Genomic DNA, 20,863 nt, shown 5'->3' with positions numbered 1-20,863 from the left:
GGGATGAATGGAGGGGGCAGGTGACAGAGGAGCATGGATGGGCATGGATTGGGAGGGCAGGGCTCAGGGAGAGAGGGGAATTGCTGGAAAGGGATGAATGGAGGGGGCAGGGGACAGAGGAGCATGGATGGGCATGGATTGGGAGGGCAGGGCTCAGGGAGACAGGAGAAATTGCTGGACATAGAGGGGAGGGAAGAGAGATGAAGGCGATGAAATGAGGGAAAAGGAAGAGAGGAGAAAAACTGCACATGGATGAAGAAAATAGGCAGAAGCTGAGGACCAGAAATGAGGAAGAAAGGAGGAAAGGAAATAAATAAATGGAAAGGAAGCCCTGGAAACGGAGTTAAGAGGACAGATAGCAGCAGAATCAGATACTGGGCCAGCATGATCAGAAAAAGAAAGTCACCAGACAACAAAGGTAGAAAAAAATCATTTTATTTTCATTTTAGTGTTTGGAATATGTCCACTTTGAGAATTTACATCTGCTATCTTATTTTGCAATGTATAGCAATTTGTTTCTAAGAATATTGCTGACAATTCCTGTCAGTATGGCAAGTGGTGAGCGATCATTTTCACGGGGTGGGGGGGGGGGGGGCTGCCGCCGCCGCCAACTGATAGTCTGCAGGGGGGGCACCAACTGATAGTCTGCAGGGGGGCGCCAGAACCCTAGGCACGGCCCTGCCCTTAGTGAATGAAGATGATTGATTTGCTTTCCAGGTTATTTCTGTAACAGAGTTTGTAAATTAGGGTAAATTGGGATAAATTAAGAAAGCTGAGTGTTTTACTTTTAGCAGTACTTCACAACTCTTGTTCGGAAACTGAAAGCATAGCACTGGAAGGACAAAACTGACATACTTTACCTTTCCATTAAAAGATTCAATAGTTCTTGAGGTTTGCAGAAGGACCTGTAAGTTGTGAGAAATGTCCGAACAAAATTGGGATCTAAAAAATAAAAAAAAAAGTTGTTTTATTTTGACAAGTATGTAAACCTGAAACTTGAACTCTCTCTTCTCTGAAATAAAAGGCACAGAAGAGCTAACAGAGTAGAATAAGAACCTGATCACATTCTTTCACTGAAAGCCAGTTTTATATTTTATGTTCAGGTCAAAATGCCCACTTGGACTGTATTTTAATATACACATATACAAGTTGAGCATTTATACCACCACACCAAACTGACATTCTCTAAGACAAAACATGAATTTTCAGCAGCATCAATCTTTTATTTCAACAAATCTCAAGATCTTAGAGTGATATGGATCCAGAATTCAATTTTTATTTATTTCAGGTATCATATTAAAAAAAATGTTATACATTACTAAATTTGGAAACAGAGACTAACCAAAGTCTAAATTACTTTGATGACTTTAGACCTCTAACGCTTGAATTGCTTATTTTGCAGACTCTAGATCTCTAATACTCGTACGCATCCTATAGCATCTTTCTGTATTTGTAGTATTGAATCTTTTTTTAAATTTTTTATTACATTTGTACCCCGCGCTTTCCCACTCATGGCAGGCTCAATTCGGCTTACATATTGTAATGTATACAGGTACTTATTTGTACCTGGGGCAATAGAGGGTTAAGTGACTTGCCCAGAGTAACAAGGAGCTGCCTGTGCCTAAAGTGGGAATCGAACTCAGTTCCTCAGTTCCCCAGGACCAAAGTCCACCACCCTAACCACTAGGCCACTCCTCCACTCCTGAATTGTTATACTAACTTATACAGATGACTTCTAACCTATGACCACTCTAAAGACACCCTATTACACTACACCATACTACACTACTGAATGTAAAATTTCATCAGCTAACACCGCTCTGCACTGCCGACCACTACTTTTAATTAGCTTACTGTACTACACTAACCAACGCCAATATGAACATTAACAAACTGCTTTTAATAATCTATTTTCTCCCCCTAATTTACTATGCATGGACAACCCCCCACACAGACAATAATCTACCCACAGCACACAAACCCTACAGACAACTCAACTATAGCACACCAGGCCAAAAGAATAATAACCAATTAAAAGGAAAAGCAACTACACATGGAAACAACCAACAGAAAGGGAAGAAAGGACACAACAAAACCAGATACCAAGAGAACAGACAACTAATAAAAAATCTTCGCCCCAAACCGACCCCTACCAACTAATCCAACTGGGTTATGTAAATGCTAGATCAGTAGTTAATAAAACAATAACAGAATGGATCACAACAGACAATCTCGATCTCTTATTCATTATTGAAACCTGGATTCATGACCTTAAAGACCCCATAATCTTAGATCTATGCTCCCCAGGTTATAGAATTACCCACTGGACGAGGAATGGAAAAAGAGGAGGAGGAATAGCCATAATCTACAGATCCCAGTTCACCATCACAACCATAGCCAAACCTGCAGGAACACCTTAACATAGTCCTGCTCTACAGACTGCCAGGTAACTAGTAGGAATGCCAAACACACTTTATGGACTTTATATCGAACACATGTTTCTCTACCTCTAACCTTCTCACATAGTAGGGGATATCAACCTAAACCTTGAAGATCCTACCTCAACAAACGCCCAAGAATGCGAAGAATTCCTCCAACTATGGGATCTTCATAGACCAAATACACAGCCAACCCATACAAAAGGACATGCACTAGACATCATTACACATAAATTCGCCCCTGACTTAAATCTTGTACTAACAGATACAAAGTTGACACCCACACCGTTGTCCGACCACTATAAAGCAAACCTCTCCCTCCAATGGTGAATGAAAGATTCACCCCACAAACACGAACGAATAACCTATACCACGAGAGGCAAAATAGATCGGTTAATTTTCTGGCAAGAGTTCTACTATAATGGATGGACTATAAAGACAGATACAAATCAATTTCTCCAAGAATGGGACAATAGATGCAGAAACATATTAGATAACATAGCATCAACTTCAAACCAGATTCTCACACAGAAGGAACTCAATACCATGGTTCAACGAAGAACTGAAAAAACTAAAAACACAAGTTAGAAGGTTAGAACGAGTATGGAATAAAAAGAAAGACGACTCCACACTCAACGCTTAGAAGAAACTACAAAGAAAATACAAATACACCATAAGACAAACTAAAAGATTATATTACAAAACTAAAATTGAACCAGACTACAAGGACACACATAAACTCTTCCAACTCGTGAACAAATTGCTAGATACTACACCGGTGACTTCTAACAGCACAGACACACCAGCAGCAGACAATCTAGCGAAATACTTCAATGAGAAAATCATAAAATTACGACTCATGATACCTGTCAATACCATCAACTACACAAAACTCATTGATTGTCTAGACCCAAACCCTGGACCAACTTCGAGACACTATCGGATGATACCCTCTCCCAAACGCTCAAAAGGTTCGCCAAGTCTCACTGCAAATTAGACATATGCCCTAACAACCTTATAAAGTCTGCCCCTCAACAATTCATATCAGACCTCACGGAGCACTTGAACTATATGCTACAAAACGGAATCTTCCCAAAGGATAAAGGAAATATTCTACTCACCCCTATACCCAAAGACGCATAGAAAAGTACAAGCGACTTAACCAACTACCGCCCAGTAGCATCTATTCCTCTGATAACCAAATTAACGGAAGGTATGGTGACCACACAAGTTCAGCAATTACTTAAATAAATTCTCAATACTCCATGACTCCCAATCAGGATTTCGGTCTAACCACAGCACTGAAACAGTACTAGTTACTCTCCTCAATAAATTTAAACAAGCGATCGCAACTGGCAATAACATACTTCTACAATTCGACATGTCCAGTGCTTTCGACATGGTTGATCATGGAATATTACTACACATCCTTGAATACTTCGGAATCGGAGGCAACATTCTCAACTGGTTCAAAGGCTTCCTAACCACACAACCATACCAAGTGATATCTAATTCGACTACCTCAGCCACATGGATACCTGAATGTGGAGTCCCCCAAGGATCCCCCCTCTCTCTGACTCTCTTCAACCTAATGATGACACCCTTGGCCAAACTATTATCCAATCAAAACCTCAATCCATACATATATGCAGATGACGTAACGATTTACATCCCGTTTAAACATGATTTAAAGGAAATTACCAACGACATAAACCAAAGCTTCCATATCATGCATTCATGGGCGGATGCATTTCAGTTGAAACTTAACGCAGAAAAAACACAATGCCTTATACTCACCTCACAACATAACACAAGCAAATTCACCACTATAAACACACCAAACTTGTCCCTTCCCGTCTCGGACACCCTGAAAATTCTTGGAGTTACCATTGATCGACATCTTACACTTGAAAGTCATGTGAAAAATACAACCAAGAAGATGTTCCAGTCAATGTGGAAATTAAAAAGAGTAAGACCTTTCTTCCCAAGGACCATCTTTCGTAACCTGGTACAGTCAATAGTGCTTAGTCACCTAGATTACTGCAATGCAATCTATGCTAGATGTAAAAAGCAAATCATCAAAAAACTTCAAACCGCCCAGAACACCGCAGCCAGACTCGTATTCGGAAAAACAAAATATGAAAGTGCTAAACCCCTAAGGGAAAAATTACACTGGCTTCCACTTAAAGAACGTATCGTGTTCAAGGTATGCTCTCTAGTTCATAAAATCATTCACGGAGATGCCCCAGCCTACATGTCAGACCTGGTAGACTTGCCACCCAGAAACGCTAAAAGATCATCCCGCACATTCCTTAATCTTCACTTCCCCAGCTGTAAAGGTCTAAAATACAAACTAATGCATGCGTCAAACTTTTCCTACCTGAGTACACAGTTATGGAACACATTGCCACGCAACTTAAAAAGTATTTATGAACTAACTAACTTTCGTAAATCTCTAAAGACCCACCTCTTTAACAAGGCATACCACAAAGATCAGCAATTGTAAATGTAACATCTCCACCTTACCTATAATCAGAACTGTTTTTTTCTTATATCTGCTTGTTTAATTTTTTATTATGTTATTCACGGTCTTTATGTAACATTAATTGCTATCTTCCAATCTATTATCTACCAATAACGATACATTGTAAGCCACATAGAGCTTGCAAATAGGTGGGAAAATGTGGGATAAAGATGCAATAAATAAATAAATACATAAATTTATATGAAAGGAAAATGTGGGTTAAGAGGCAGTTGCAGCAGGGCTGTTTTTATTTACAACACTTTTATACCGCAATATTTACCATTCTATGCAGTTTATGGGTTAGTGCAGTAGTTGTGGAGGTTTCATTTTGACTGGGGCAGGCTGCAGGGCAGTCAGTGGTGCAGGTGCAGAGGATTGTTTTTGGGTTTGGGGCTGCTATGGGAGTGAGGCAGCTTCAGGGGTTAGTTTTTTGGGATTTGGGTAAGTTCTAGGGTGGTAGAGCACAGCAGGGGTTACTTTTGAGGGCTGTGGCAATTTGCAGGGTGGTAGGACAGTTGTGGGGGTAATGTATGTGGTTTGGGGAGAGGCAGATGGGAGCAGATAATTTGGGAAGTGGGGTATTTTGGGAGGGGGCTGGGACAGTTGCAAGGGGTAGCTTCAATATGTATGAAAACTTCATCATAAAAGGGGAAAACATCCCATGAAGTATCTAACCATCTTTTCTATAGTAGGAGTCAAGTTGGTGAAGTTAAGTGAATCTCCTGCTGTGCAACTGCAGTTTGAGGCAATCATAATTGCTTGTGCCCGATAGGTAATTTCCACTGGGGGGACAACACCATTTTTTCAATCAGGCTCTCATGATTATAGAGAGTTTGCATTTGAATTAGGTATATATTCCATTTCTTCTGCAATTTCTAGTACATCAAGGTGCTAAATCAGTCAATGTTCTCCTTTGTAGCTGAAGATATTGAAAAATGGGAAACTACACCTACACTTAATTCTCTTCTCTCTGAGGGGGAGATGATCAAAGGTAAATGCAAGCACTAGAGGCCACTAGCTCTGTGGTATTCCTTGGCACACTCGTTGTCAGTGGGCTCTAGTGCGGCTGACGAGTGTGCCAAAGAATACCATAGAGCTCACTTCGTATTCCCCCTCATGCTCAGAAAACTACACTCTGAACTCTGGCACTCCAACTGCCTTAACCCTACGCCAGCTTGGAGCTGGCATTAGGGTTAAGAAGGGAGAAGTGGTGCCGAGCCTTATTGGGTCATCTATCCTCCCACTCCCTCCTCTCCCCTCCCCCCCCCCCGCAATTTGCCAAGACAAGGGTAAAACACACAGCCCTGGCTGTCACCGTCAGCCCTGGGGGTCCAGTGGACCCCAGGACCCCCCTTATGGATGAAGTCCCAGGAGGGTTCACTGGACCCCCCGTGAGCCCCTCTTAAGCATCCTCTCCATCACCCTAGTAGCCTAGCAGAAGTAGGCAAGAGAGTCAATGTCTTCTCCTATATTGATTTCATTCTGTGTGATTCATGCATCTAACAATCTTAGTTTTTTTATTTTTTTTAAATATCATAGATATCACATATCATCAGTCCGGAGCATCTTTATTCAATCCACAATCTCACAGAAATATCAGATTTGGTAGCCACCAAAACAGTGTCTTGGTTGGCTGGGTCTGTATGAGTAGATTCCACCATAACATATAGAGGATGCCATTCCTTATATGGCACTGAAGATTTCCACACAGACTGTATCAGAATATCTTTATATAATATCTGCTCTCCCGTCAATGAGAGTATAAAAAGAAATGAACAGTGGTTAGATGCCTACATATAAATATATAAAGAGCAGCCTCTTTGGCACCCATGAATTCTGTACCAGAGAAAGAGAGAAGAGTTAACCTGTAGTGAGAATATTTGATTTATATCAACAAATATCAAGTCTATCAGTCACAATTACAGATGCGGCAGCAAGCTGAATCTGGGTTCTTCTACTTTACAATGGCCCCAAATCGCCCTGATTGAACAAACTGTCTCACACTTAACTGACTCTCCAATTTGTAATTAAAAGCTATACTCTAAAGTTATGCTGAGATTCACAATAACTAAAGATTTAGACCATTAAAGCAAGGTCATGGTGTCAAAATAAGCCAGACTTCCAACTAAAATTATGTCCTGTAGTATCACAGCCACTTCATGCCCATCATTACAGGGCAAGTTGTGTTTACATGTGGCAGAGATAGGTAGGGCACGAGATCAGTAATCATGGTGCACAGAAAATGATCTCATCAAACTGAGCTCTACTAAAGACCTGGCTACCCTAAAACTTTAGAATATACCATCAGAAGTTTGGATCTTCAGCCTCAAGCAGGCATCTTCTTCGTGTACTCAACACCCCCCCCCCCCAACAACAAAAAAAGAACCCCATTTCCTTTCTCTGAGGTTGAACTTCCTCGGTTGGATTCTTCTCCTCAATAGCTTCTCACCCTTTTTAACCAGAAAAAAATTTTGATTAGCATATTAGATGTACAGAGAAAGGATCATTACTGGTTTAACCTTTTGGCAAATTGTGGGATTTTATTCAGATAAATTGTCACGGGCTCCTCTATGGACATATTTTAAAAGGATATTTCTTTTGGGTAAAATTATCAAAATATACAATGATCTGCTTACATACATCAGAGGGTACTGAAGGAACTTAAGGAAGTTCTAGCAGTGCCACTGGTTGTCCTTTTCAATGCTTCTCTAGAGTTAGGAGTAGTCCCAGAGAAGAGCAAATGTGAATCCTCTCCACCAAAACAGAAATAAAGAGGATGGGAACTACAGGCCAGTAAGTCTGACTTCTGTGGTAAGTAAATTCATGAAAATGCTTTTAAAACAGAGAACATTAAAGTTTTTTGAACCCAATGGATTACAGGGCCTGAGGCAACGTGATTTCACTAGAGGCAGGTCTTGTCAGACAAATCTGACTGACTAGGTGACTAGAGAGTTGGACTGAGGGAGAGCACTAGATGTGGTGTATTTAGATTTCAGCAAAGTCTTTGGCATGATTCTGCATAGATGACTAATAAATAAACCAAGTACCCTCAGTATGAGCCCTAAAATGACTGACTGGGTTAGGAATTGGTTGAGTGGAAGGCAACAGCTAAGATTAAATCCTAAAAAATGCAGGGTCATGGATTTGTGTTCCAAAAACGTGAGAGAATGATACAGTTTAAGGAGGGAAGAACTTTTTGCACAAAAGAGAAGCAACACTTGGGTGTGATCGTATGCAATGACCTTAAGCTGGTGACAGTGAAAGCTAGAAGGATGCCTTGGTGAATAGGGAGAGGAATGGCCAGTAGGAAAAAGGAGGTGATGATGCCCCTTTGTAAGACTCCGGTGAGACCTCATTTAGAATACTGTGTACAATTCTGGAGACCGCACCTTCAGAAAGATATAAACAGGATGGAGTAGGCCCAGAGAGCGGCTACTAAAATGGTCTTCGCCATAAAGCCTATGGGGACAGACTTAAAAATTTCAATATGTACTCTTTGGAAGAAAGGCGGGAGGGGGAGATATGATACAGACATTTAAATACCAACAAGGCATAAATGCACAGGAGGTAAGTCTCTTTCAATTGAAAGGAAGCTCTGGAATAAGGAGGCATAGGATGAAGGTGAAAGGGGATAGACTCAGAAGTAACTTATTTACGGAAAGGGCGGTGAACTCGTGGAAAGGGCGGTGAATTCGTGGAAAGGGCGGTGAATTCGTAGAAAGGGTGGTGAATTCGTGAAACAGCCTCCCGGTGGAAGTGATGGAGATGAAAACAGTATCTGAATTCAAGAGAGCTTGGGACAAGTACATAGGATCTCTGAGGAAGTGATAGGGAGAGTAGATGGCAAAGATGAGCAGACTAGATAGGCCCATATGGGTCTTTATCTGCCTACATTATTCTATGTTTCTATGTTACACTTAACATAAGGACTTGGGGAGATGATATATGCCATTTATTTTAGATATAAACTTTCTCATCTACTTCAAACAGCACATATTTTTTTTACCCAAAAAAAAAAAAAAAGAAGTGAACACTACAAAAAAAAAAGTTGTTTATAAATACAAAAGGAACACAGGGTAAATTCATGGAAATACTGAGATAACCTTAAGAACACAAGATAAGCCATACTGTGTCAGACTAAAGTTCTATCATCCTACATCATGTCTCTGGTAGCAAACACAAAAATACCTAGCAAATCCCCAAATAACAGAGTTATTTCTTACAGCTTATTTCTAAAAGTAAGTAATGGTTTTCACACGTCTCCTTGGCTACTCATTTTTATAGCCTTTTTTTCCAGAAACTTTCTTTTGAATCCTGTTATGTCTGATATCTTTACCACATTCTCCGGTGAAAGTTAAGGGGTGTAACTGTGCACTGTGTAAACAGAAAAAAAAATTATACTATTTGTTTATGTTGATTGTTACTTTAATGGACTGCCCTCTTGTTTTAGTGTCTAAAAAGCTAAATAATTGTCTCCTATTTAACCATTCTAGCCCACTCATGAGTTCATAAACTTCTATCATATCCCTTTCACTTGCCTCTTTTCCAAACTGAATAGGCATAATCTGTTTATGTTCTCTGAACTTTTTCTAGTTTTGTGCATTCCAACATGGAGGTACCAAAACAACATATAATGTTCAAGGTGCAGATGCACCACATATTTAAACACATGTATAAGAGCATATTCTCAGTACTCTTCTCCATTTCTTTTTGAAAAATCTCCATTAGCCTATTTGCATTTTTTTTAATGGCCAAAGCATACCAAGCTGAAAAATTGTACATATTCCCCAGGATTGTATATAGTGTGCCGAGATTTCCGCATGGAAATCAAAGCGTATTCCATAACAATGCATACAATTTAATTAGTTAACAAGCTAATCAGTGCTGATAATTGGATGTTAAACAATTATCAGCACCAACTGGAATTAGATTTTACATACACTAAGCATATTCTATGGCATGGTGCGCGTAAATTCTAAGTCGCATAGTTGAAAAGTGGGCGTGGAATGGGCGGGTTATGGGCATTTCTAAAATCTATGCATGTTGTTATAGAATATACCTGCTCTATGCCTAATCTAAGCATCGGGATTCATACCAGGTATAGTTGGTGTAATTTAGCTGCGTGGACTGGCGCTTAGCATATTCTATATACTGCGTGGAAATTTAGGCTTCTTCTATAAAGTATGCCTAAATTAAAGAGTACTTTACAGAATATGCTGAAGCGAATTTCATTTTGCCACTGCCAAATTTTTAGGCGTGATACACAGGATCTAGTCCATTATCCACAAGATGATGACAAAAACAGTGGTGGAATTCAAAGAGGCATGGGATAAATAGAGAGGGCCCTATATAGCAAGAGGATGGAATAAAAACAAAACAAATGATTTTCACGCTTCAGAAAAAAAAAAAAAAAAAAAAAGACACAGAAAGGTGTAACATACACAAAGTGGCAGGTACAACCACAAACAAAGACATAGAGAAGTGAAACCTGCAAGGCGTGATAGGTACAAATTTAACCAAAGCCACAGAAGAGTAAATTGCTAAAAGTGACAGATATAACCTTAACCAAAGGAACAGAGGGAATACCCTGCACAAAGCAACAAGTTCAACTCTCAACAAAAGCATACAGGGTTGTCATCTGCATGGAGCAGTACATACAACCTGTGTGTTCACAGAGGAAGGGCTGGGACTAGGACTGCAAAAAAAAAACCCAAAAAAAACAAATGGAAATGGGGGTGTGGAAGAACGCCAACAATTTTCAGAAGACTCTGTTTGGAAGGAAATAGCTAAACTAACTTTGTTAGTCTCACTCACACACACAAGGAGTGACACGGGCTGCAAATACTGAAGCAGGTCACGTTTATCCACTCGTACCCTAGCTGAGATAATATTTAACCATTTCTCTGACCTCATGTGCACCCTTTTTTAAATTAGTCACTTTAATTTTCTAATTCCTCTTACTCTCTTACCTATCTATATGTTAACCAACTCTCTGACCTCATGTGCAACTTTCTTTAGTCACCTTACTTTCTAACTCCTCTTAGTCTTTTACCTATCTATATGCTCCACCTTTGCTTATACCCTACACTGTCAATTAAAATGTTATATTACGTATTGTGTTGGCATTGCAGGTAGTATACCATGCCATACTTTGTATTGTTATTTGAATATTTTTGCTGCTGTGGTTGTCTATTTCTCATGTTTGATTTATTCTTATACACCGCCTGGAGTGAATTCTTTCAAAAAGGCGGTAAATAAATCCTAATAAATAAATAAACTGATAGTAGACAAAACAATAGAGCTGGATGAGATATAATCAAGGGCACTGAAGGACCATAAGAAAGTTCTGGCAACTCCACTGTCTGTTCTTTTCAATGCCTCAAGAGTCAGGAGAGGGCCCAGAGGACTGGAGAAAGGTGGATATGGCAACTCTCCACAAAAGTGCAATTAAGGAGGGGTTGGGAAGTATAGACCAGTTAGTCTGACCTTTATGGTGAGTAAATTAACGGAAAATGTTTCTAAAACAGAGGATAGTGAATTTTCTAAAATTCAATGGTTTGCAGGACCCAAGGCGGCATGATTTGACTATATAATATATTAACAGGGGGATTCACACAGCACCTACTGTCAACATACTATTGAATGTTTACATTTTTTTTAAATCAAGGTGGTTAATCTTACGTGGAGATGTGTAAGTCTTGTCAGATAAATATGATTAATTTCTTTAATTAGGTGACCAGACAGCTGGATCAAGGAAGAGTGCCGGATGATTTAACAAAGCCTCTGACAAGGTTTCACCCAGAGGGCTTACAAATAAATTTAGTGCCCTCGGTATGGACCCTGAAGTGAATGACTGCATTAGAAACTGGTTGACTGTAAGGCGACTAAGGATAATGGTAAATGGAGCTCACTTGGAGGAAATGCATATTTACCAGTTGTGTGCCCCAGGGATCAGTCCTTGGTCCTACTCTTTTTGTGAGCAATATTACTAAAGGGCTGTCTGGAAAGGTTTGCCTCTTTGTGAATGATACCAAATTCTGCAATAGACAATCATGAGATTATAGACAGCATGAGGAGGATCAAGCAAAGCTTGACGAGTGGTGTAGAATTTGACAGCTAAGGTTTAATGCTAAAAAAATGCAGGGTCATGCATCTGGGCTGAAAAAACCCGAGGGAGCAGTATAGTATGGGGGTGGGGGTGGAGTATTTCTGTGTACAAAAAAGGAATGGGACTTGGGGGTGAAAGTATCTGATGATCTTAAGGTGGCCAAACAGATAAGATAAGGTGACGGTGAAAGCCAGAAGGATGCTTGGGTACAAAGGGAGAAAGATGGCCAGCAGGAAAATAAAAATAATGTAGTAGTGCAAGGTTGAGCAATCTTTTTACACAGAGGGGGCTGCAAGAACGTCAGTACTATCCCTGGCGGGCTGCAATATTCTATAATGTCAGAATTTCATATCTCTGGGCCTTTTCCAAAGATGGCTGTATGTCTAGTTTTATGCAAACGAAAATTTGGTCTGTTTGGTAGCATTAGTCTAAATTGAGTTGATCTCAAATTCCTAGGATGATATAAAATCAAATAGGGGTCCTTTTACTAAGCTGATTTAAAAGGCCTTACCGTATGACACACTCAGGCATCCTGTGGTAATTCCCTAATCTGCACGGGCAAACCCACACTAAAAAATATTTGTAATTTTATCATGGAGGGAGTGAGCCTGGGCCAGAGAGTGAATGTTTCTGCATTAATCAGTTAGTTACCACTAGGACTGTACTGAATATTCGGCCCTCTAGTGCCTCAAATGCATAATTCATATTTGGCTCAATACGAACAATGCATTCAGGCACTAGGGGGCTGAATATTCAGTACAGCCCTAGTTACCACATATTGATTAGCATGTGAGCCCTTACTGCCTGCAAAACGAGTATCAGTAAATGCTCATGTGTAAATCTGTCTAATGGCCATGCGTCACTGGCAACATTACCGCATGACCATTAATAGGGAAAACGAAAGCTGAACCATTTTCCGGCTCTGCTGAAAATGGCCTTGGCGTGCTGGAAAAATCCATGTAAAGGTGTGCTAAGGTCACATTCTACCACAGCTTAGTAAAAAGACCCCATAATCTTTCAAGCTGTCAGGCCCAGACCGTACAAAATTCTGTAGACAAAAAGTAATAACTTGAACTCTATTCTCATCTTAATATGGAGCTAATGAAGATGTCTTAGATGCATGCTCAAACCATTTGCCCCCTAAAATCAGTTTTGCAGCAGCATTTTGTACAATTTGTAATCTGCTTAGTTGCTTATCAGGTGAAACTAAATAAACAATATTACAAATAATTCATATCAGACAGTACCATAGCTTGAACAACCAAATTAAAATGTTTAACCTCCAATAGCGGCCTGATGCTCCGAAGTGTTCTGAGCTTGAAAAATGAATTCCACATGTTATTAATTTGGTTCTCTATTGTTAGTCCAGAATCAAACAAAACTCCCAAAATTTTAATTTCATTCCAGATTGGGACTACTATCCTTGCTAAGGCTGGCATCAGTAAAGGCTGCAGAGATAACTGGGACTCAATCCATAAAGTATTAGTCTTGTCAGGATTAATTTTCAATTTAAGTAAAGATATCCAGACATAGATGACCTCAAAAACATTACTAATTTGAATATAAACCTCCTGCAAACGAGATAATAATGGAAAAAGTAACAATGTAATCTGCGTAAGAAAAGAACTAAATTTCTAACGGCTATAATAATCTTCCCATGCCCTCCAAATAAAAATTAAATAAAATAAGGAACGTGGTGAATCTTATGAGACCCCATGCTTCATAGTCCAAGCAGTTGACAAATTGTGCTGCCAGAAAACTTGAAGAGGAGTAGCTTAATGGCCAGTGGAGTGGCCTGAGAACCAGGGGAACTGGGTTCAATTCCCACTGGGAAAGTCACCTAACCCTCCACTGCCCCAGGTACAAAATAAGTAATATGAAAACCACTTTGACTGTAACCACAGAAAGCCAGACCTTGACGGGGAGGGGGGTCAGAACCCAAAGTGGGGGGGGGGGGGGCACATTTTGGTGTACGACTGAGAAGAGCAGGGTACGCAATGCAGCGAGATCAGCGTGGGACGAACACTTCAGCTGGCGGGGGCTGGGGATGCCTGCCAGACAAACCAGGGGACCCAGAGCCAATTTGGGGAGGCCCAAGCCCCAGTGGACCCCCATAGCTACAACATTGAAAAGGCAGTATATAATATGTAAACCACTTTGATTGTAACCACAGAAAACCAGTATATCAAACCCCATCCCTTTCCTTTTCAAAAATCCTGTAAACCATCCCCACACCTTGCCTGTTGTGCCAATGTCATTCAAACTGGCAAGTAAAATATAATGACTTAGCAAGTCGAAAGCTGCTGATGAATCAAATTGCATAACAAATGCTTGATGTCCCTTATTCAGTAGTAGTCTAAGTTCTGAGAACAGCCCAGCCAGTACCGTCTCAATGCTAAAAATGGCATGAAATCCTGATTGCCTGGAATACAAAATTTGAAAGTGATCCAAATTCTCTTGAAATTGAGAAGCAACTACAGACTTCAGTAATTTCACTAAAGTAGGCAAATTTGCTACTGGGTGACAATTATCACAAATAGAAACATCTAAATTTTCTCCTTTTCAAATGGGGATAATACTAAACTATCCATACTATCCTGGAAGCAATCATCCCTTAGCAATGCATTGGAAGATGCCAATGCACAAAAGTCCCCGTAAAAAATCCCTGGTAAAAGTTAATGACTCTGAAATAGCGAGTGATGCTCATAGGAAATGTAATGCAAATGAGCTGCTCACATTACAAATGGCAAGCAGCTCAGTAAGGAAACCACCTGTGCTTGCACAGAACAGTTACCTGCTAAGCGTGGATGCTATGCAAAAGCCCAAAACAGCATGTGCTAAGGATGTGCCTCCACAGTGTTCCACTGCTACACATGGGTTTCATACACATATATACTAAGCAGTAAACCACCCAGGCCGTGACAGGTTTTTTTTTTTTGCGGGGTTCCATGCCAAATTGCATGCCCCAGGGGGTTTATGGTTTATATGTGCATGTATGAAAGTCGTATGTAGCTTTTTTTCTAAACTACAGGTGCCGTGGGCACACCTCAACATGTTTTGTTCAAAGACAACTTCATCACAATGATGTTACGTGCGGGACACACACACATGAGCAAATACTACAGCAAACTGCTCTGCCAAGAAGCCACTGGCATGCTACGCAAGCTCTGACCTCCCGTTAAAATTTCCTCATAAAAGGTTGGCGCTCATTTCTGTGTATCGCTCGGAAAGCACATTTAAATACTAATCAGCTCAACATAATAGTTTTACATATGATTCTCACTGGCCGCTACCGCGAATGGTATAAAGCATGCAGAACTCCTTTGTGCATTTCTCGCTGAATTCCGTGCTTACTAAACCGGCTAGAACCAGTCAAAAATCACACATTGCTGGCATGGTAAGTTTTGTGCATCATGCCCAAAGTTAGTACAACTTAAAGAATCAGGCATGATTTCTGCAGGTTAGCTTAACAGGGATCCAAAATGCATCCAACTTCAGCAAATTTCTGTATTAGCTAATGCACCCTATACTGAGATACCTCAGAAAAAGACTGGGCTCTACTCTATCTCCATTCAGTACTCTTATGTCAACAACAGCCTGTGGGATGCTTTCCAGAATTGTATTTATTTTAGATCAGAAAAAATCTACAAAATACTGTGTGGTTAAGGTTGACTTGGACTTAACCTGCTGAGAGCTAGTAAGTGTTTTCATAAGCTTAAAAAGCTCTCATGAAGAATGAGAATGTTCTTTACAATACTTTACCCTTTACATAACCAGTGAAAATGTAAAGCATACTCTTTTTTTTTGGTCAGGATCTCTTGTGTAGATAATGCAATTTTTAAAACAGCAAGGAACAATAATGTGCCCTAGAAGGATTTATAAACAATAAGGATTGAATTCCTTAGGAGAGGAAATTGATGCTTAGCTGACGCACAAACACTGCTTTTCCATATCAGAATGCTTTAAAAATAGAACAGCTTAACCTTACAGAGTGATAACTGCCAAAAGATTCTAGAGGCAAAAATAACTTGTGTTTTGTAGAGCTTTTTCAAAAATACATACATACATCCACAGAAACATAGAGCAGTGAAGAGAAAGGGGTAGTTTGTCATATAAGGGATTATGCATACATTGTAAAAATGAATCTAAATGTGAGATAGATATATAGACATATAGATTTAAAAAAATTGTATTCTTTATGAAAGAGTATGTTAGCTTCAGGAAGAACCATTCTCCCTTTCACTTTAGATCACTGTTAAGCAAAACAGCAAAAGCACCCATTTTCCATAAGAACATAAGAATATAAGTGTTGCCATACTGGGGCAGACCAAAGATCCATCAAGCCCAACATCCTGTTTTCCAATAGTGGCCAATCCAGGTCACAAGTACCTGGCAAGATCCCAGATTTTATGCTGTTATCCTAAAAATAAGCAGTGGATTTTTCCAAATCCATCTGGCTTATGGACTTTTCTTTTAGGAAATTATCCAAACTTTTACCACAATCTCTGGCAACAAATTCCAGAATTTAATAACATGTGTGCATATTTTCTCCTGTTTTTTTAATTTACTACTTAGTAGCTTCATTGCTTGCCCCCTAGTCCTAGTACTTTTGTAAAGAGTAAACAAGCAATTCACATCTACCTGTTCCATGCCACTCAGTATTTTATAGACCTCTATCATATCTCACCTCAGCCTTTTCTTCTTCAAGCTGAAGAGCCCTAGCCTCTTTAGCCTTTCCTCAAAGGGAACCTTTTGTAGTTTAAAAAAAAATCTGATATATGCAAAGCAGCCAGACCCCCCAGTGTAACAGTCTTCCTGGGAGTAAGCTGGGTATTCTTATGTTCCAACTGCTGGAGTTGTCATTGAAGCCCACTCCAGTCTATGCGTCTTCTCATTTGTGAGACACAGATCATAAAAATCTGTCCAGAACTGTCCTTATGTTCCAGTCACTGAAGTTGCTGTCTAAGCCCTTTCCAGCCCATCCTAAACCAGACTTCCATATATTAGACATAGACCATACAAGTCTGCCCGGTATTGGCCCTAATTAATCACAGCCAGTCGCCATCTAAGCATTACTTCACACATCCACTTCCATTTTCTAATTAGAGATCCTCTGTGTTCATCCCATGCCTTTTTGAATTCCATCATCATTTGTGTCTTTACCACCTCCTTAATAGAAAATTTTCCACATTTGTACTGTTAAAGCAAGGAGGAGGAGGAGGAGACAGCACTCAAAGAACTTGGTACTCGGTAGATGACAGGCTGGTGCAGGTGTAGCTAACACTTCCACGGGAACCCCGCAGAACTGCTTCCATCCCCGCAGGAACCCCACAGGAACTGCTTCCGTCTTCGCAGGAACCCCGCAGAACTGCTTCCGTCCCCGCGGGAACCCCACAGAACTGCTTCCGGCCCTGCGGGAATCCCGCGGGTTTCGTGGGATTCCCGCAAACCCCGTTCCCGTGCAGCTCTCTAATCTCAACTCAGTCCTCAGGGACCACTTGGCCAGTCAGGTTTTCAAGGTATCTACAATGAACATGCATCAGACAGATTTGCATGCACTACCTTCTTGGTATGCAAATTTCTCTTATTTTTCATTGTGGATGTCCTGAAAACTCGACTGGCTAGGTGGACCCTGAGGACTGGTTGAAAACCACTGGTAAGGCCCTGGTTTCATCTAGCAGATTTCAGTTATTTATAAAGTGTATAGATGCTGTTCACAGATAACATTATGCACACGCAAACGCCCCAATCTACATGCTAGACCTCGTAGACCTACCTCCTAGAAACGCCACAAGATCATCCCACAAATTTCGCAACTTGCACTACACCCCAGCTGCAAAGGACTTAAATACAAGCTGATGCATGCCTCTACCTTCTCTTACGTGAGCACGCAGTTATGGAATGCATTACCAACAGACTTGAAAGTGATCAACGAAACAACTATCTTTCGAAAATCTCTGAAGACATTCTTCTTCAACAAGGCCTACAATGAGAACCTACAGCCTCACTAAGTCACCCCACCAACCCACTCAATCATGAACGCTTACCTTCTATAACTACCCTAAATCACTCTCTTCCTTCTTCTTTTTCCCTTCCTAATTGCTACACGTTACTAACTATATCTGATCTGATATCCTGAAATGACAATGTTAACAAATCTATGTAAGCCACATTGAGCCTGCAAATAGGTGGGGGAATGTGGGATACAAATGCAATAAATAAATCTTAGTAGCTGACTTGTGATTCACTAGGCCTATGGTTAAAAAGCATAATCTGGGGGTTACTTGGGTATGGCAGGGAGGAAATCATTTGAGTACTGTTAGGCAGGTGGTTTGATCTTTTACACACTTGTCTTCTTTTGGTCAATGGGGGTTATAGTATCCTTTTTCCACACAGCTCTGCAATCCCAGATGTCTCCTGGTCTAATCGGCAACTTATCATGGTATAACAAACACCTCATAACAACACATCATCTGTGCAAGAACCATTTAATTTGATTACAAAGGTGACCTTGAGATTCCTTAGCCTAGTGATGATGAAAAACTTTAATCTACAAATCGAAATCCCGGATACCACAGCTGTCCTCTTGTCTTCTCCAAAATACACACATACTAGACTGGGTGTTCTAAAAGGGGGTTAACATCAGGATACTAGTAAAGAAATAACACCTCTATCATTGACAGACCTCTTTCTAATCAAACTGTCTCTAAGTGACCACCTGAAACAAAGTGCACCTCCCAAAACTTGGAAGGAGATCAGAGACTAGGAAATTCTCAGAAGTCAACATTTGCTTGAGGCAGACTATCCACATGTGGATGAGAAGGCAACTACAGCGTTAGAGCAGGTTGCTAAAAAAGGTCTTATGCCCCACTCACAAATGATCAACTTGGTTCTCTCCAAAACTGGAAAAGAGATGGGGTGAATCTTGCCTGGATAAGGATAGACTAAACTATAGGAAACATATGACTAAGTACCGCCAAGCCTTAACAGCTCCAAGAAACAATACTTCTCTTATTGCATTGAATAGGCTGCCAATTCTATCAAGTACCTTTTCAGCATATTAAACAGCCTACTATAACAGACTACTATAACCCCCACAAAAGAACCAGTCTGCATGGTCAAAACTAAACAGCAATTACTTTGCTGCATAATTGGCCAACAAAATTAAACGTCTTCACCAGGATTTACAAGCAGTCTCACCCAATTCCCTGTCAGTTTACCAGGGTCAAACAAATTTGCCATCTCCTCATACTGATGTATGGGACTCTTAACCCAGTAACAGAAGAGGGCCCTGACAAAATCCTGAGAGGCCTTCGACTAACCTCCCACTCCCTTAACTCCTGCCCATCAAAGATAGTGTAGCAGGCAAGAAGGAGCCTCAAAGAAGAGAACACAAAAATTGTGAACTCCTCTCTTTCTAATGGGCAACTATCAAGAACATTAAAAAGGGCAGTGGTGCGTCCTCTGAAGTAGAACAACCACCTTAAAGATAAGCTTGAAAGTTACCAGCCAGTATCTAACATCCCATTTCTAGGAAACTTAGGAGACCTTTTACAAAGCCGTGGGAGGGATAATGCACAAGTAGCACGCGCCAAATCGGCACTACCGCCAGGGTAGCACATGCACCAAGCAGTAATTCTGAGTTTCACATGTGCCGAATCTCGCGGTAGAAAATATTTTTCTATTTTCTACCACGGAGGAAGTTCCCGGCGGTAACTGGCAGCTCGGCCACATTGGCACGTGATGCATGGTTACCGCGCAGATAACACGTGAACCCTTACCGTTAAGTCAACGGCTGTTGGTAAGGGTTTAGGCCATATATAGGCACACACTAGTTTTAATTTTTGCGCAAGCCCATTTCCCGGCCAATTAAAAAAATGGCCTTTTTCCCAGCAGCAGCAACAAGTGGCCCAGCATGCGCCCAAAATACATGTCCACACTACCGCAGGCCACTTTTTACCGTGGCCTTGTAAAAGGAACCCTTACAGAACAAACTGTGTTTAGCTCAGTGATTGACTAGAAGAGAGAATCTAACTGGATCAATAGCAATGTATATTCAAATTTGGTTATGGAACAGAGATGGTCCTCATGGGCCTAGGGGGGTGGAGTTGGATTCTAAACCCCGAACAGATTCTGCAGCACCGACTGCCCAAACTGACTGTCGCGTTGGGTATCCTGCTGAAGGCAGTAGTGAGATGTGAATGTGTGGATTGATGACTACGTCGCAGCCTGGCAAATCTCTTCTATAGTGGCTGACTTCAAGTGGGCCAACGACGCTGCCATGGCTCTAATACTATGAGCCGTGACGTGACCCTCAAGAGTCAGCCCAGCTTGGGCATAAGTGAAGGAAATGCAATCTGATAGCCAATTGGAAATGGTGTGTTTCCCCGACTGCGACTCCCCTTCTGTTGGGATCAAAAGAAACAAGCATTTGGGCGGATTTTCTGAAGGAGCTGGTCCGCTCCATGTAAAAGGCCAATGCTCTCTTGCAGTCCAAGGTGTGCAACTGACGTTCAGCAGGGCGGGTGTGAGGATGGGGGAAAAATGTTGGCAAGACAATTGAGTGGTTCAGATGGAACTCCAACACCACCTTCAGCAAGAACTTAGGGTGCATGCGGAGGACTACTCTGTTGTGATGAAACTTGCGATAAGGAGCATGCACTACCAAGGCTTGAAGCTCACTGACTCTACGAACTGAAGAACAGCCACCAAGAAAATGACTTTCCAGGTCAAGTACTTCAGATGGCAGAAATTCAGTGGCTCAAAAGGAGGCTTCATCAGCTGGGTGAGAAC

At 40.9% G+C, this 20,863-nt stretch overlaps 1 protein-coding gene across 2 annotated transcripts in view; it reads right to left on the bottom strand.

Annotated features, from left to right (window-relative positions):
• Positions 1-20,863, bottom strand: part of SOS1 (SOS Ras/Rac guanine nucleotide exchange factor 1) — a 322,749-nt gene that overhangs the window by 121,764 nt on the left and 180,122 nt on the right. For both annotated transcript variants that reach the window (XM_030195899.1, XM_030195900.1), the window contains exon 11: positions 861-942. In XM_030195899.1, the coding sequence (XP_030051759.1) occupies positions 861-942 (82 nt within the window). The remainder of the gene's footprint in view (positions 1-860; positions 943-20,863) is intronic.

The sequence above is a fragment of the Microcaecilia unicolor genome, chromosome 3 (assembly GCF_901765095.1).
Source record: "Microcaecilia unicolor chromosome 3, aMicUni1.1, whole genome shotgun sequence".
NCBI lineage: Eukaryota > Metazoa > Chordata > Amphibia > Gymnophiona > Siphonopidae > Microcaecilia > Microcaecilia unicolor.
The sequence above is the reverse complement of the archived record's forward strand: the minus strand, read 5'-3'. Positions and strand labels throughout refer to the sequence as shown.